Source organism: Temnothorax americanus, unplaced genomic scaffold (genome assembly GCF_048541705.1).
Source record: "Temnothorax americanus isolate GAGA-0224 unplaced genomic scaffold, ASM4854170v1 Scaffold2, whole genome shotgun sequence".
Lineage (NCBI taxonomy): Eukaryota > Metazoa > Arthropoda > Insecta > Hymenoptera > Formicidae > Temnothorax > Temnothorax americanus.
In genome coordinates, this window is record NW_027509338.1 from 4,369,246 (window position 1) to 4,387,854 (window position 18,609).

At 38.8% G+C, this 18,609-nt stretch overlaps 1 protein-coding gene across 1 annotated transcript in view; it reads right to left on the bottom strand.

Annotated features, from left to right (window-relative positions):
• Nucleotides 1-2,069: 2,069 nt before the first annotated feature.
• Nucleotides 2,070-18,609, bottom strand: part of Teh1 (tipE homolog 1 phospholipid transfer protein) — a 35,298-nt gene continuing 18,758 nt past the window's right edge. Inside the window, exon 3 of the mRNA XM_077405628.1 lies at nt 2,070-8,605. Within this exon, the coding sequence (XP_077261754.1) occupies nt 8,524-8,605 (82 nt within the window). The 3' untranslated portion in view covers nt 2,070-8,523. The remainder of the gene's footprint in view (nt 8,606-18,609) is intronic.

Genomic DNA, 18,609 nt, shown 5'->3' on the forward strand with positions numbered 1-18,609 from the left:
TATCGCCCGGGCAAACACAACGACACACGCGCCGGCCAGGAAACAATATCGCGCTCTAGAAACATTAATACCGAATATTACGTTTCGTTCGATTGCAAACGGGCGTAACGAATTTTTATGAGCAGCTTTACAAATTAATTCAACGATTTAATTGAGCGTGCGCGACAGCGTTAATTTGCGAATTAACATGCGAGGAATTTTGCATTTGTGTCGGTCCGCGATATTCGCTCTTTTTGCACTGCATTTAATTTGTCATATCTTGATCTCTCTATACTTTTATGAGACATTTTATGATTTTTTTTTTCAAGACAGAGGACTATTTTGAACATACGCGTGAATAGATAAAGAAACGGTCCAATAATATATTGTCATTAATTAATAATTTGCTGCTGCAGAAAAGGAAGATATTTGTAGTACTCTTAATTTCGAGATAATTATTCTCGCGGACGAGTTTAATTATTTAAGCCATTATCAGCAGAGATGCGATTAGCTAACAATTTTACAAATTAAGTATTTCGATCGTTCTACGTGGAAATTCCAAGTAGAGGAGAGGCAACGGTTTGAATATTGAAAACTCGCAACAAGACAGGGTGATCCGGGAGGCTTAATGATAAAGCAGGAGAGCCTTATCGTTTCCGAGATTGTTCATTCGTCGGAATTGCCTCTGACTTCTATAATCTAGGTTAGCCTACAATTAAGGTCAGACCGACAAGGAGAGATCCGCGACGAGAAAGGACGGCTAGAACAGATTGCATTCGCGCGAAGGACGCCATGCATTCAACCCCGATGGGGCGATTTGTACCCCGAGTCGATTTCGAAACTCGGACGCGCAACTTGCCAGACATCTGCTATTAATATATGCATGTGTTTCATTAAGGATAAGTAATTGCTTCTCATTACCAGCACGGGAGTTTAGATGGTAGACCAGAAGAGACAGACGAATTCGCCTCACGATTCGGATCAATTATCACTTCATTCTTAAATCTTAAAACTTTTTAATTAAGGGAATAAAAGTTCTTGCTCTGATCCCCTTATTCATTTATTATGCACGTATTAGGCGTGATTCCGGAAGGTATTACGCGCGCGTTCTTTTCGCCGTTCGTCGTTCGCCACGTGATATAACCGCCAAGTGGGACCGATCGGATTGCTACCGCGCACATACGTGAACACACACCTTACAAACGTTTTCGGTAGAAATATCGATTTTCAAATATGATTCTCCGTACGTATAGCCTACGCATATGTATAATAATAAAGTATCTCGTATCTCACAATCGATTAAACTCAACAGTATATACTATGATTAGTAGAAACGAACCCTCTGCGATTTAGACCAGCTAAATGCCAACATCGGGCGGCTATTTAACGTCCTTAATTAAGTCACGAGTGATACCGTGCCGCATCATCTTTTATCCGCGAGCTCCCATTCAATGAATTCGAGCCCTTTGATTAGCCTAAAGCTCGTCTAGTTTACATTTGCGCACACTTATTCGTATGTATGCGACACGAGCGCGTACGTGTGTTGTGTACGTGTGTCGCGTACGTGTGTATGTGAATACGCGTGTGTGTATGTGTGTGTGTGTTAATGATTCGTGTTAATTCAAAACGCTATACTAATTACAAGTATAATAATTTATTAGCTCTGTAAGTTTTTTCCTATCACGTGGCATCCCGTCTCGGATCACGGGAGATCCGTCGATCGTGCCAAATCGAACGATCCATTGATCGTCGACGATTGCCTCGATCGCGCGATATAACAGCATTGACATTGGCTCGCCCCTCTTAATTTCGTGCGGTGTCAAGACGCGCAAGCATCGCGCGTCGTGTACGAGGAAAGTAGTAGTTCTTTGTGATACACCCTCACCAGCGACCTTGACGACCATCCGGGTCGCTCGCGAAGTCAACGTACAAAATCCTTAACGAAGTTTCGGCTCGTTTATTTCTTTAGACATATCTAGGACAACAGTCATTAATTCCTATGAGATGTTTTCCTTTACTCGCTCCTCATCTCTTTTTCCCCGGTCGTTTTTTTATTATTATTTATAGTATTTTTCTTTTGGTTCATTAAGCTCGTGACCTTATTAATGCGGCTTTTTTTTCTCGTGGCTTGTGGTCAGAGCTCTCTCCCGGCATCAATATGCAAGTTGTCTCCGAAAAGTGCCAATCAAACGTTAACCGATAAACGTGCTCTTGCAATTTTGCGTAGATAAGTCGGCTTGACGAAAGGCAAAATACAGTATACAGGTTTGTGTCCAAGCTGCATAAATTTTCATTTATCAGATAAGGCTGACGGCATTTTTCCGAGACAACCGGTATAACATAGGAAAATCGCCATGGTGCTCGATTCCGCTTAACGTGTACATTTGTCCTTATCGACGAAATCGCGGCTCGATTTGATTACGGGTCTTTGATTAGCCGTGCCGGTGTGTACTTTTGATTAAAGTTTTGCAAGTCTGGCAGTGCCCATATAATTAATTAAACGCATCATCTCGGAGGCACGCGCCGAAATCGTCAAACGCTCGATCCTCCCAAACGTTCGTTCTACCAATTTTTGATCGGACATCAATTAATTGAGTAGACGCGTGCCCCCAACGTCACTCTTTACCGAGTAACTAGATTCTATCTATATCTTAAGCTATAGTTTTCTCCTATAGAGTCCGCGTGTTGAGAGAAAAACGACAAATAACGACAGCGTGCGTGTCTCTGTTTCAGATTTTATATCCGTTACTCATATCGTCTCATTATCTACGAGTGGCTTTTGAAACACGAATTGTTTCATTTTCGAGTGATCGAGTGAGCGGAATTTTATAATTTTGGAAGGACGAAGAATTTCGCTTGAAATAAATATAGCCACCGAATATATGGAACATAACGTAATGTAAAATAACATCGTTAAAACTGTTTTGTAATTAGAAGTTAAACTGATATAAATATTTTAATATACAGTATATCTCCATACATAATGTCAATGTTAGTATTGATATAGTGCAGGTAATATATATAATTTTATTAGTACAAAATGTAGGTCGCTATCCATTTAGTTGCGTACTATCCCGCTTGTACTAATCACACATCGCGATTAGCGTAATATATCCGTAACAAAAATACACGCGCAATTCCACGGTATAATAGAGATTCAATCGAAATCCGCGCGAATACCAGTCGGAGATTATCACGTGCATACGTTTTGCAGCGTACGGCTCTTTTTTTAAATTTTTATCGCCCGTACCGTATCATGACTTGTTTATACTGTTTCACGGTTGTATCGCGTTTAAAAACAAAAAGTACACGCGGGTACAACGGTGAGCGAGATACATTTGCATTAATGTATCGCCGCGTCGACGAGTGCAACAGATGGCACAGATTAAAAAACGAGTTATCGATTGCTGTTCTCCTTTTCCCCTCTGTCACGCGGCCGTCTTTCGTGTCTCCGCGTATCGCTTTCCGCAACGTGACCCTTAAGGGCCCATCGCATTATGCTGCCCTCGTGATATCCCAAACGTCGTGTGACACGATCAATGCCAAGTGGCTTTGCAACGAAATGCGAATGCACTTCGCGATGTGTGCACGCGTCGGTGTATAACGCGTTTCGCCGCTGTCGTTAATTGATTTTTCTCTCTCTCTCTCTCTCTCTCTCTCCCTCACGCGACACAAACATCCGATTGCCCCAGATTCTCGTTCAAGATACCTACGTGATTCGTGAAAACGAGCCATCTGGAGCGCACGCTAAATGTGTGCTGACGGTGTCTCTGATCAGATACCTTCGAAAGGGTCGCGACTGCGAAATAACGTCGTCGAAGCGCGCGGATGCGTCGTCGGGGCGAAGCGATATGAATTGAAGCGCAGTGCTGTCGCTTCGCGATTGATAAATAATTAAGGATGATTAATAATTAAGCTGCCGCGGCGGGATAAGCCATGAAAGATAAAAAGTAAAAATATAATTTACTCGTTTCTGCGCGTATATAATTAGTTTCATCTACGTATTTTGTTCTTTTCAAAATTGTAATAAAAATACTGCAATTAAAAAGTGCTTGGATATTATATTTCAGTAATTTTAGCGAACACAACACGAACATTAACGGAGTTTTTTTTAATAATTAAAATTTTTTTCGCTCTGCTAATCCGTTTAATGGCTTGATCGGCAGTAAAAGGCAGAAGAAGAAAACGAGTTGGCCCTTGCGATCCTTGAAAGTCTCAAACAATAGAATGTTCGTATATTAGCTTCTTTCTATATATCTCCAAATCCGTGTACAATAAAGCGTAGAAGATTCATATCAATCGCGTGGAATATTTTGCAGCGGTTAGATTGGAGCTTCGCCGATGTAGATTTTCTAATTATAATTTTCATGCGGATTCAGTGATGAAATCTCTTTCGATTGCACGGTTTCTTTAAAATGACTAATTTATTGTTTGGGCGTGAGTTTAACGAATAACTATTTTCAAATGTTTTAACGAAGGCTTAATTTTCGATCGAAAATTTTGTTACGTTGATCGCTGCGGTATTTATACTCTATCTAGTGTGCGACAACATAATGCAGCGTTCGATCTTCCGGTTCCGCATAATTTCACCGTGCACGCCGCATGCCTGTCGACAACTTGTGTCATAAATTTTGCATTTCGCCGATAATTAAGCACAGACACTGCATGACTCAGCCAGAAATCTGAAATATACAGTCTGACAACTTATATTGCAGCGTGACGCGCGTCATAAGGAAATTAATAATATTTCTAATTCAACACAAATTTTTCTCTAAAAATTAGCAAGTTGTATAAAAATAAAAATGAATAATATTGCCGTTTTTACGAGGCAACGCGATTCGTATAGAAATTCGTATCGCGCACGAATTGAAAGTATGGTATTATAGTGGAAAGCCATCCAATCGGAGAACACGGAACATACGCAAATTATTTTTTTACTTAAGAGATCATATCACACCTGGGCTACGTATTCGTGCAAATTCCATGCGACTCGTAAGCGCAAATCGCGTTGCATGCCGCGGCGAATTTCAGTGGCTCCAAAAACCGCTTGCCTCGTAATTGCAGAAAGAAGCACGCAAGCGTATACCAGTGTATACCAAAGCGTATACCAAATATCAGTGAAGGTAGAAAAAAAAGGAAATTCTGTTATCTGCGCTTAAAAATTGCCCGCAATTTGTGCTTAGGTGTTCAACGGAGAGCAGTCTCCAAAAAAAAAGTGGAATCACTCTGCACATGAATCGTATAAGCATCATTGGATCGATTGGATCGTAATTGAAAGTCATACGATATTGTCAGCGTTAAACTGAAAAGATTTAAAGATAATAAATTAATATTAAAAAAAAGAATTATGTCGTGCGAGTAAAATTGCGAAATAAATCGTTTTCCCAGGAGTCATGAGGATGCAGGGCAATATTAATCGCGCGTATAGGACGTTCCAAAATAATTAAATTTGATAATGGAAATTTCATCCGCTCTCTACGGACACTTGATAATTTATTAACAAGCGAAACCCGCGCGCTGCGCTTGATTTCGCTTGTTAAAATTTACCAATAAAATTCGGGCGAACGAATAAATTACTCGTCGAAAAGCAAAAACGAATTCGACGTGGTAATAAATGTCGCAGATCTTGCTTCAAGTTGGACGTTGATATGGATATTTCAGCGAGATGAATGCGTTTTCCGCGAAGGCGTACAATGTAATACTTAACTCGGGTGCGAGATGCATCTGCTACCCCCTTCGTACATTAATCACCGTCGACCCAAGCGCTCCTGCCTCCATTAGGTGACTCCACGTACAAATGAACTGCCTCCGAGTGTGCAGTAGACGCTACCAGCTACCCGAGAAATTGATATCGTTTATCGAGAGCCAATTCGGCCGTGGGAAACGGAAGGCATATGTATAAAACCCAATATTCGCGCGGAAGTCGCACGGGCGCTTACGTTTTTTTTTCTTTTTCCCCGGAGAGAGGCGAGCAATAAATACGAGAACGCAATTTGCATCGAAATCTGACAATAGCCGCAGCAAATTTGTCGCTGTTAATATTCCACAGACCGCGGCGCGCGTAGCTGTAATATCTAACTACGCGCGCGTGTCCTTCGTGAATTGTCGCTCTCGCCGCCACTTGTTTCATTAACGGTGTCTCGCGCATGAATTTACATATAAATTAAGAGCACGGGACCTCGGAAAGTTTCCGATCTCTCTCGTGAAAAATGCAGTTGCCGTGCAGTTTCTTTGCGCGAGTGTTCAGCGAGACGCTTCTCCTGACGCGACTCAAGATCAAAGTTCACGTGCGATAGAGAAATATCGAACCGCTGCATAACGCGTTATCGATCCTGTCCGCCAGGTTCTCAACGTTCAATCTATCGAACTCAGTTTCCAAAGCAAAGAGAAACGCATGGCGAAAAATTCAGAAAAATATTCGCGAATTGTAGGTCGGGTTACAGAAAATTTAATATCGCGCAATAATGAAACGAAGTATAAAAAGTCGATGACTTTGATAGCTTCGGTCAATTCTATTAGTTTTTTTTACTTCTGTATCTTTTCAACTTGATACATCGAGAAAACGAATACAGTTAGGATGCCTATACCTCGCTTCTGCGATTCTCTGAACTCGATTCCTCGCCCTCCTCCCTCTATTTTTCTCTTTCTCATTTCGACGTTTTCTCAAGAATAACGACCTTCTAGTGGCAGTAAAATAAATTGGCTGTCGCGAGGCCTACAGTCGTGCCTGTCGATTTCGCGATAGATTTAAGATAAATTTACGTTGTTTGGATAGAACTGCAGAAGTTAACGAAAAAAAAAGAATAAAATATCTTTCTCTAGATAAAGAATGTGTGTAACATCTGTTTGTTACATGAAAGAGAATTAATTATATAATGGAATTTAAAACGATATAATTAAATATAATTTTAGAGATTTTTTCATTATCAAAGAGAGCTTATACAATATATTACTTCGTGCAATATGACATTGCACGAAGTAATAGAAATCAATAGAATTAAATAAAATATAAAAATTCAAATGAAGAATATAGAAGTAAACGCGGAAATAAAGAGAAGATAGTATCGTTCATGCGACATTATTTATTAATTATATTCTGTGATTTTTTTTTATTAAAGCGTAAGTACTCGGTTTTTAGTATGCCCGTTATTTTCCTGACTAATCGTGACCGCGATACCGAAATTCGGAAGGTCGCACGTGATCCTCGGCTAATTTTGCGAACGTAGACTTTTCCAACCACGCGCGGAACCAATTGGGGACGCATTCACCTCGCCATACTACGTGGCAGGAAACTTTCAATAAACGTGTGAGTGTGCGGCTGGTTGTATGTACAATCAGTATACGTTACGTTTACGTGTACTGATATTACACGTATTCGGCATTTCCGCAATTTCGTATGTAACAGGAGCGTAATTGTATTTGCGGCAAAACGCATGAATTCTTATTTACCGAAAATATTTGAGGAGCATTAATACGCTTTATTGTTTCGCGAATTTCGTTGATGTTTGCACTTAATCCCCGAGCAGACTGGCAAATATTGATTGCTGAATTCAAATTCTGCATGTAGCACGTCGAGAGAATTCAAAGCGCGCGGTATCATCAAACGAAACTAATTAATGCGTAGGCCAATAGTGATATTGTTCACGGTACAAAGCTGAAAAATTATAGAGTATTATATTTTAAAGGGACACGGTTTTCTTCTTTTCCCTTTTTAAATTAATTGGGCAGTTGATTATCGTGTCGTAGCACTCTGTTCGAGTTTCCACTTGTTAACGAAGTATAGAGCTTGTACTCTCTTGTCGTATTCAATATATAAAAAGAAAGAAAAATATCCGAGAGAGACTTGTATACTCCTCTCTACTGCATAAGAAGGCATCTTTCAAAAGAATATTTCCAGAACATTATATCAATAGTTACAAAAAGTCATTCAACGCGTGATTCCGTTAATATAGGTATATAACAACGTAGATTTTTGTGTTTATTCTCGTCCTGTACACGATAACCAATTTGTACGTACCTTTCATTCGATCGCGCGCAATACGCCTCACGCGCACGATGTTTTTCGTCTCGTGCGCGCTTTTTATAATCTCATCAATCACACCGCTCAATTACCAGCTCGTGCAGTTGACGACAATTACCAGCTGCGAACCGCCAATTTGTACCAATTAACCACGCAGTAACCATTGTGGTAACATCGCGGTAACCGATGTAGCGACTGCCGCAGGGCCCCTCTACTCTTTATAGTCGGCGGGCGAGTCCTCGAGAGGATCGAAGGATCATTTCCTTGTTCCTGCGCCTGTGTGTTCGTGTGTGTTCGTGTGTGTGCCTGCGTGTTTACGTATGCGTGTAAACGCGAATGTTCCGTTTGTACACGTGTTGGTGGTGGTGGTGGTGCCGAGTGGGGACGGTCGGAATGAAATGCTGCCGGAAAACATGCGGAATTCAACGAGCGATTCAAGGACGGTCGAGGGCGGGAGGAGTGAACGAGGCCTAGAAGTCGGATTGCGACGTGGCCAGGGCACTCTCGGCCGTCTCCTCGCGTCGTCATAAGGGCCTCGTCACCTCGCCACACTCGCAATGCGTCGGGTGTCCACGACGGTCCACGCGGTTGCTGATTGAGTGGTCGCTGTAACAGAAAGATCGAGTAAAATGATTAACACGACGAAAAAGGGTCGGAACAGATTTAATCGAGTCATTAAGGGGGAATACCCAATTAGAAGCGCGAAAAAAAGGCAATTTTTGTGAATTTTTTTAAGGAAACCTAACATGAATTATGGTATTGGTATTTTTTCTACATGAAAGTACACACTTTTAAGAATACGTTAAATTTTTTTTATTAAAAAATATTCAATATTGGCGGAATATTCTTGGGTTCTGTCGACTGCCGCAAAAAAAGGCCCTCCGCGGTGACCACTCCCATTTCATTTGTAATCATCAGAATAAAAAAAAAACAAAAAGATTATTAAAATTGACACTATAATTTAGTCTTTGTCGCAGGGGTTTTTGAAAATATCGATTTTTGACAAAATGGCGGGCGTTTAAATTTACAATAGCGATTTTTAGGGAAAAATTCGGGTTTATTTTGCCGATAAGAAAAAACTAAGTCACTTAAAAAAAATCCCACGACAAAGACTAGATAATTATGTATAGAATAACCACTAGAAATTTCAAATAGATCGGTTCAGTGGTTGCCGAGATATTTTGGTCACCGATTTTTAACATGGTTTCGAGAAAAACGCGTTTGAAAATTGAGCAATGAATAAATCGCGAAAATGTTTCAACTTACACAGAATCATCGATTCCAGGTCCATAATATAAGTCCTCCATCTTGCTTGGAATGCAAAAATTGAACAATCGATTTTTTCGAACTTTTTAATTGGGTATTACCCCTTAAAATCACGAGAAGCTTCTTACATCGTCTTTGCAAATATAAAAATGAAGATTGAAAGAGTCCTCGTTTAGATTATAATAGTATAATGGTCATATAATGATTAATGTTGCAATATATTGAATTTCTTTTATCATATTAATTAAAATTAGTATTAGTAATTAGCTGTGCGCAAGTGATCAAGAAGAGAGAGAGGTGAAGAAGTGAAGAAGTGAATAAAGTTTCTCCGACAGGCAAGCATCGATCAAGACATAAGTATAGATATAATGTAAGTTATATGGGTATATTACAGATATCGTTTCTCTTGTAGAGATCTTTCTGTTTTATTCTCTTATAATAAAACAGAAGGTATCGGAGAAAATTTTCCATTAAATTATGAAGAAGCCGTGTAGCTGTTTTTTTTCGAACAAGAAGCAGCGAGTTTAATAAGCTCTATTAAAACAGTTTAATGTCCGCGGATTGCAAGTTGATATGAAATTGCAAAATCCATTTAAGTTATATTGAATTTACGGTATATGCCAAGTGCATACAATTTATCTCGATGTTAACCCTTTAGGATGGAAAACTTCTATTGCGTCAGGTACGGCTTTCTTATTAAGGCACTTCGTTAAATCAGTTGAGATGAGATTCTTAGAAATGCAATTTGTTGTAATGTGTAACGTCGGCACTTCCTATTTTCTGCTTACCGTAATAAATTTACGTAGCGAAATACCTCTCATCTCTCTAGAAGCGAGGAGAATGGTAAAGAAGCTGTGTGTGTGTGTGTGTGTGTGTGTGTGTGTTTCTCTCTTTTTTTTATATTTAACAATATTTTTTCTTCAGTATTTATGTTTTTTTTATAATAAATGCATTAATTTAGAGCGCGAAGATTAATGAACGACTTTTAATTTGAAGTTCTGCTCTCAACAGTTTTCTACCTTCTCGCTTTAATAATGTAGTTTCAAAAATCAACGAAAGGGACGCGCAACGTAATGAAACGATTGAAGACAATAAAATACACGGCGTGGAATCCTCGATTGCGCAACGACGAGCTCGCTGTTATAACGAGTGAATAATCGAGTCGTTCCGCCTCGCCGTTTATATATACTGTGTATATACGCGGAACGATGGAATGATTTCGCAATGTGAAAGATTCTTTCATTTGTTAAAGGAAAAATGCATTTCAGTGACTTCAGAAATATACACTCTGTCGAGATGAAGGCTATGATAATTGGAATGAATAAAATTGCTATCATTTTTAAGTCTTACGCCGAAAATTTGTAAGCCGCTGCCGTTTGCAGTCCCTTTACGTCTGCGTGGGCTTTGCGATTATGCGATTAAATGCAACTCATATATGAATGCGTATGAATCAGATGTGACGTCAACGAAGCGATATATGCGGACAATATTCGCGCGCACGACGGCTTGCGAGTGTTATGCAACAATTATGCCATTCGACATTTGTTCTAGCTGTTAGAAGTATGTTGATTGCCACGTGACATTTTTTTAATCTTGCAATGATGATATTAAAAAGAACTTTGCCATTATTATTTTTGTTCTAGAAATAGTGAGATAAAACAGAATGGATTAACAAATATATAATGAAACGCTAAATTATACTACTTATCTATATGAAATTCCTAGATAGAATTACTTTTTAGTATTATTGCAAAATATTCTCGTTGAGTATTCCATTCTTTCTTCACTTGAATATGCTATCATAAAACGTAATAACTCTTTTATGATGACCGTATATATCACTGGCACGCGCGTACCTAGCCAAAATGATTAAAATGCTACAACGAAGGGCTGAGGAATGAAAGCGCTGCGATGTATTGTGATGCCTTATCCTTTTACGACTTCATTGAATTTTTGCCACAATGTGGCTCGCTACATGAGAATTGTTACATTTTGATTCGCTTTGAGGTTTTCTCTTTTTGGTATATCCTATTGCTGCCTCTAGTCTATGGAAACCCACTTCAACCCGAATTCCGCGGATTGCTTCTTTTGATTATGTACCGTGAAGAATAGAGGATAGCCAAATCTTCGTTACAAAAGGCTCCATTGTTGAATTGAGGACCGCCGACGTTCGCTCGTGCGCTAACACTCAGGCTGAAGCTTAAGAATATTGCATATTCATGCGGGCTTTCCTCGCACAATAGAATGACACCGTCGTCATAAAAAATACCGGACACCTTACAATTAGAATTAAGTTGATGGCTTAGGGGATAAAGCGTTTCTCAATTAGTTTAAAGAGAGTCCTCGACGTTGCCTTAAAAGATTATTTAAACATAAATAATTATAATTGATAAACATAAATAATTTATTATAAAGATGTTTAAATGTAAGTAAAATTAATTAAATAGAAACGCTGTAAATAAATTAATCAAACAAAACCTTTTCTTAATAAAAAATTAATCGAATATCTCTCATTTTTTAAATAATTTCTTAATCTTAAGAATCTTAATCTTATCAAAAATTAAGAAATTATAAAAAGAATGAGAGATATTCGATTAATTTTTTATTAAGGAAAAGTCGGTTTGAATTTTTTAGAAATACGTTGTTATAATCAGATCAGTTTGACTTAAAATATCTCGCGGAGTAAAAATAGCAATGATAAAAAGCAATAAAGCACAGAAAAAGCGTAAAATAATTCTTGCGAAAGATTAAAACTATCCCGCGGCAATATAGACCTGACGTAAAGGGTTTATATAAGAGAAATAACGAAGATTAGCACGTCGAGTTGGCGGAAGAGCTGACCGGGATGACAGGGATGGTTGGAGGCGGGATAGCAAATCGCCGTGGGTGATGAGGGAAAAAAAAAAATTCTAAATGCGATATCACCATGACCTACATCGTCCCGCTGAAAAAGAGCGGTGAATACTGAGTATACTATTGTCGGGCGCAGTAGTTGTAGACCGATGGTATCAGACAACGTTGCTCACGCAGTGGTTACTACTCAATAATGGCCCGACAACGCTTAAGTTAGATTGCGTGCCGATCGCGATTCAGCGAGTAGTGAGCAGGAATTTTTTTTAATTATTTACTATTCCGTCACTTTTTTTCACGTCCAAACTGTTCACGTCACTTGTCGATTCACGTAACGATATCGTTCGCTTGGCGCAGCTCTCCCCATTAGTTTTACTTCGCGGTGTATTATAGTAACGATAATTCTCAAGCTTGGAGCGCATAAATAAATGAAGAAAAGTAGACGGAAATAAATTAAGAAAAATAGTAGAGCGAAAGAAAACAAAATCAATAAGTAAGACCGAAAACTGAGTACAAATACGATTGTATAACAATTTATTTGACGGTGTAATAAATGGAAAAGTAAGCGGATTCCAGAGACTTTTGAATTAAACATTAAAACGGGGAAAATAAGAAAGCCGGATAGACGTGATATTCAACTGCGATAGTCTAAATCGTTCTATGACGTGATGTCATATCAGTAGGAAATCGATAGTGTACTTGTTACATTTACGAGCGTGCAACAACGGGACTTCGATAAGATCGTCATAAAGTTCATCGCCGGCTTTAGCGCTTTATTAATTCAAACTTTCATTGTAACCAATAAAGTTACAAGTCCCTTGTGAGACCAGAAGTGATTTCTACCGTCACGCTTAAACGTTACGCGTTCAAAGTTTAAAGCAGTACAAATTGAGCGAGACAATTCGATAAACTGGTTATGAATTAATTACCTGTTCTATTTTTCTCATGTTCCGTTCAATTTCTTTTCGATATTTTACGAAGGTTATAATTCCCAGATGAAAATAATCGAGAGACAAAGTGGTTACAATATAAAATAAATCGATAATAATTATTTGAATATGTATAATTATTTTACATAAAATATATATCGTATCGTCAGTCGTAGAATAAAATTTTTGCTTCAAAATTTATTTAAATTCCACCTTTTCTCTTACAACTCTTCAAGTCTCTTAATATAAAATATATTTGAAATTAAATCTCGTGTTCTCAAATTCGTTCTTCCTCAGAACAAAGCTATTCACATTTCAAAATTTTTTTCGTTTTTATTGGATGGTCGCGATATTTGATGTAAAACGAACTTTCAAATACGTATAAAAGCTTTAGATATAAGCGTCGTCCACTTTTCACTTTGGCGTTAAAATTTCTTCGGAAGGTAATGCCGCTTGGCCCTCAGGGCTGCATTTTAGATGCAGTTAACTCGATTCTCTCTCTCTCTCTCTCTCTCTCTCTCTCTCTCTCTCTCTCTCTCTTTCTCTTTCGCGCGCGCGCGCCCGCCATCAGCATACGCGAACCCGACCATGACCAACGAGTGTGACCTTTTCAGAATGTCAATGAATGTTACAAGCCGTTGCGTGACAGCTGAAGAGACGACGGATACGCGCCCTTAGCCTACGCGCGCGCGACTCCCGCGGGACGCAAAGTTATGATTACGAGCGTCCGCGATATGCCCGTGGGACATAAATTTTAGGGCCGCGCTTCGGCTGACATGCACGATTGAAGTTCGAAATTTGTGCCGCTGACTGCACGGCGTTTAATAATAAGGACTTCGCCGTCAGCGATCAGCAGGGGACTGACGTGGGTACCTGGAGTTGACAAGGTCGAGGACGACGTTTTGCTCGAAATACGACGACATTATACGTGCGCTCGCTTTTAGGCAAACTAATTCTTAACCGACGTTACCGGGGAGAATTGGAGTTGAGATAATTGTGCCGTTGGGTGGTACAGTGGTATTACTCAGCGGCAAGTCATACATATTACAGAGAGAGAGAGAGAGAGAGAGAGAGAGAGAGAGAGAGAGAGAGAGAGAGAGAGAGCGTATTGTTCAATCATTTACCTTGATCTTTACTAAATAGTGCCGCAATGCAAAGTAACTGAATTTTAATAAGCCCTTTACAAACTTCTCTCTATTTCTTAAAGTAAGATTGAGATATATCGTTTAGATATAGTGTACTTAATTAATCGAGATTAACGTTTTGTTGTACATCTTTGAGTAAACCGTTTGAAAAATTTTAATCTAAAGAGAAAATATATGACGGATATATTAAATGGAAATAATCTAAGTAAGCACGTTTTTATACACCGCTTCGTTGTTATCGTTACTAATAATCCTCAACCTGCAAGCTCGTACGAACCGCCGCTTTAGGCTATAAATATGGATTCCATTAGATTAAGCGACCGCCTTTTCTCAGAGCCCTTGCCAAAAATCCAATAGATTAAGATAAGCTGGATACATATAGTTTAGATCGCCATACCCCGCAGTATGGCAGTAGAGTTTATAATTATGCCCGATATAATTTAATCGACGAGTTAAATTGCAGTATTCATAGCAGCGTTAAATTGTAATCAATGCAATAACAAATGTTGCAGTTACGGTTTGACGTGCGCATATGATTTAAACCATGTATCATTTATTGTAGTTTAATAATGCATAATTTAGTAATTCATACGTCATAATTTATTACAATTTGACAAACAATCGCGATTGTATCAAACGGGAATGTACTGACGACCTTCGTAAATGTAATCATGGCAATCGAGGCACGCATGTGATAATCAAGGGAGTTCGGTGTAAAGCTTTCAGCCCCGACGTAAATTCGTTAGTGTCACGCTAACCAGAGCACGCACGAACGCGTACACATATACGGTGTTCAGAAACACACGAAATTCGTGAGAACAGGAACGTTAAATCGCGTTATTGTCACCGCATTATTTACCGATAACGGAAGAATGACGCACGTAAAGGAAATTTATACGAAAGCATGTGGTGATGATCTAATTACTGTTTTATTGGTGATATTTATCGCATATATCTTTATTTCTTTATACACGCAATTCTTTTATAGAAGCTCGTCTTTAATTTCTTATCTTGAATTTTATTGCAAATGTCAGATCCATTAAATTTTGACTCGACGGTTTCATACTCGTTTATTTTATATGCAAAACTATTTTTTTACAAGCGGTAAAATACCGTGTATATATACTTGGATTAAGTTTGATCACATAAATCGGCAGGAGGGCTCGAGATTTATTACGCATAATCAGAGCTAAAAATAATCCTAACGGCGTCGTGTGCCTTACTCATGTCTCGTTTCGATCCATATTCGCACGTGACACCGTCCGCCGGTGTCAACTCCGTACTCAAAGAATTATGAGACGGGGACTCGGGATCGCGTTGCAATATAGCCCGGCCTATTTTATTCCGCGTGCGTGGGACGTCGCTGACAGCGATTTTTTTAAGATGTGCTCCCTATTTTTTTACACGGACCACTCGTAAATATTCAACGGACCCACCCGCAAGTACGTATATACCGCTGCCTATATGCAAAAGCTTTGTACCGCCTACCATAATGCGACCTTTTTTTACTACATGCGCAAAATTACGCTAATGCAATATCATAAAAGGCGCTCTCGGGCACTTTCTTCCTTCTCGTTGAGAAGGTAAAATTACGAGAAAGCCAACGCCATCAGAAATTCAATATACTTAACTTTGAAACGCGCAAAAGGATATATACCAACCAGTGCCAACAGTTATCTTCTTTTTTTTTTTATAGTGCTATTTTGAAGTCATATTTAGAGTATCAAAATCAAGACTGAGACGACAAGTCACTTCGCCGCGTTTTTCGCGGAAATAGTAAATAGTAAGGGCGCAGTTCAAATGATAAAAATGCGACGTGTCTCATGTACAAATAGAGGGACAATGGGCACATATCTACGTTTCAATTGTCAACTCAACCATGATATCGCATATAGTAACGCGACATTCGTTCAAGTGAATGCCGAAGTGGCTTTTGACACATCTGGATGCAGAAGAGCGATAACAAATGTACGAAGGAACCGAGAATTCTTTGCGCGCATTCTCCGAAATCACGTACAAAGTCGTCGTATCTATTCACCACCGTTCGAAGGCGTGGCTTCAAATTTTCAAAGGAAGTAATCTCGAGTGAACCTGAACAGAATTTTGATGTTTGTCCGTTGTCGAGAACAGACGGTGAGTTTTTTGGCCTAAAAACAATCATTTATTTTAGCGTATAACTGAACAAAAAGATATTGTAGTCATTACAGAATCTACCATACAATCTTAAAAAATGTTACTTAATTTTAAGAAATTGATAATAAGTGGTTCTGCAAAAAATTTATTTTACGAGAACAAAATGGCAGTAGTGTTATGATTATATTTTCTCCCTCTCTTTTTTCTTAAGATTAATTCTTTTAAAATACCGCTATTTAACGTATATATCGATTATTATCAAGTCTGTTAAATAATTGCAGTATTTTGTACGTATCAAAAATTGAACTTTAGAAATTGAAAAATGCATAACATGCAACAAAAAATGCATAAAAATTATGCATTTGTTGTTCTCTATTATTAGAACACAAGTTGAGAAAGGACTGAATTATTTGCGGAGCTCTCTTGTGACCAAAGGGGACGGAAAGCTTAAGCTTCATTAAGAATAGATTCGTCGCTGTCGCAGCATAAATAGGATCGACTCCAAATCCGTTCAGGAAAGGTTCCCGAAGCTTAACGTAATGTGCTGGAAAGATTGCGCGCGGTCAATGCCAGCCTTGTCGTATATATATGTTAGAAAATGGCTGGACATGGTGGAAGCGACACGGCGGTCGATGATGCCGTGTGCTTATATCCTGAACAAAAGTTAGAGGTGAAAGTTCCTCTCTCCCTCTCTCTCTCTCTCTCTCTCTCTCGATATATTAATACTCTTCGGAGAAAAACTGGGGCAATCCCCGGGACCACCGGATATTTCTTTGACAGATTTTGTCCGCGGAGATTTCACAAAATTGATAACAGACCCTCCGAAATGTCTTTCAGCGGCAGATTCAATTTAGATTTATGTGTTGCCCGCGGTACATATACAGTCACATGTTATTATGCTTTTTCTCTACTTTTAAAAGCTTACGAGATTACCTAATTTTATTCTAAGCACGTATGTCGGTCTCTGTAAGCTCACTTCTTTCAAAATTTATTTTTATACTTTATTTTTATACACTAATTTTAAGTATTAGAACGTTACTGTATTTTGCCGAATGTAACGATTGTGCGTGGAAAGTAGGATAACCTCGGGGAAAGCTGTCGATTATTAATTGTTTTTCTCGAACGCGAGATCAAAAATTAATCGTTCATTGAAAAATTTATCGTGAATTAATCGATTGCATCAGCTGCCAGGTTATCAGTTTAACACGCGATTGAAACATTGCGGGCGACGTTGCGCTAATCGGTGAGATATTTTGCATAAAGCGCCGTATCGACGGCGCTCTAGAATAAATTTTATAAAGCAACATGAAATTATGATGCAAATATAAATCTTCGCTCGTGCGAGAACTTAAATTTTGCCGAGAGCGATTTTTGAAAAGACATCAAATAATATTACAAACACCATGCAGTTAACAGAATGCGAATGAAAATTAGTAAACCTTAGAGGGTATAGGAATGAAAAGATCTCTTAATAATATTTTATTAATTATTTTAATTATATTTTAAAATTTTAATAACATTCTTTTTAGATAGAGATAAAGTGAACGTTCACATTTATGTAAAATTGCGCTCGTGTAATTATCATTTTCAATTCATAAATGTAGTTTCTGCCGCGCACGCAAAAAGAGTGCGCGCGGCACATTCTATATATAGTCTCATATTTTTGCGAACACGTTCGCAGTAAAAAAAAGGACTTGCGTGGCGTAAAGGCGTAACGTTGACATTTTAATGTCGAGTGTAAACTTTAAGATTTGCACGTTAATTAACTTTAGCGCATCGCCACGAGCCTTTTCGCATGCAGCGGCCGCCGAGCTAATCACATTTCCAATTATTCGCGGTGGAAAAATTGTGTGCCGTTCCGTTCTTCAGGTGCTCGTAACCGAATCGCCACGCTTTGTTCTGGACGGATGTTGGCCGTTACGAAATTCAGGTTAACCGCTGATATAGAACAACACCGCCGAAGCATTCACGTGCAGAATCCCGCGAATCCCTGACCTATATCCCTTAAAACATCGTATCGCCATTACGTGAGCCGTCTCTCGCTCGCGTTCTTCACACACGAATATATATATATATATATATATATATATATATATATATATATATATATATGCGGATATATGTTGATATGAATTTTTTTCATGTTTGGTGTGGGGTACTCGCCCCCGAAGTTTGTCTCCTTATTTTAGTTACATCCTGTGTGTGTGTATATATACACAGGGTGTAACTAAAATAAGAAGACAAACTTCGGGGGCAAGCTCCCCACACCAAATATGAAAAAAGTTCA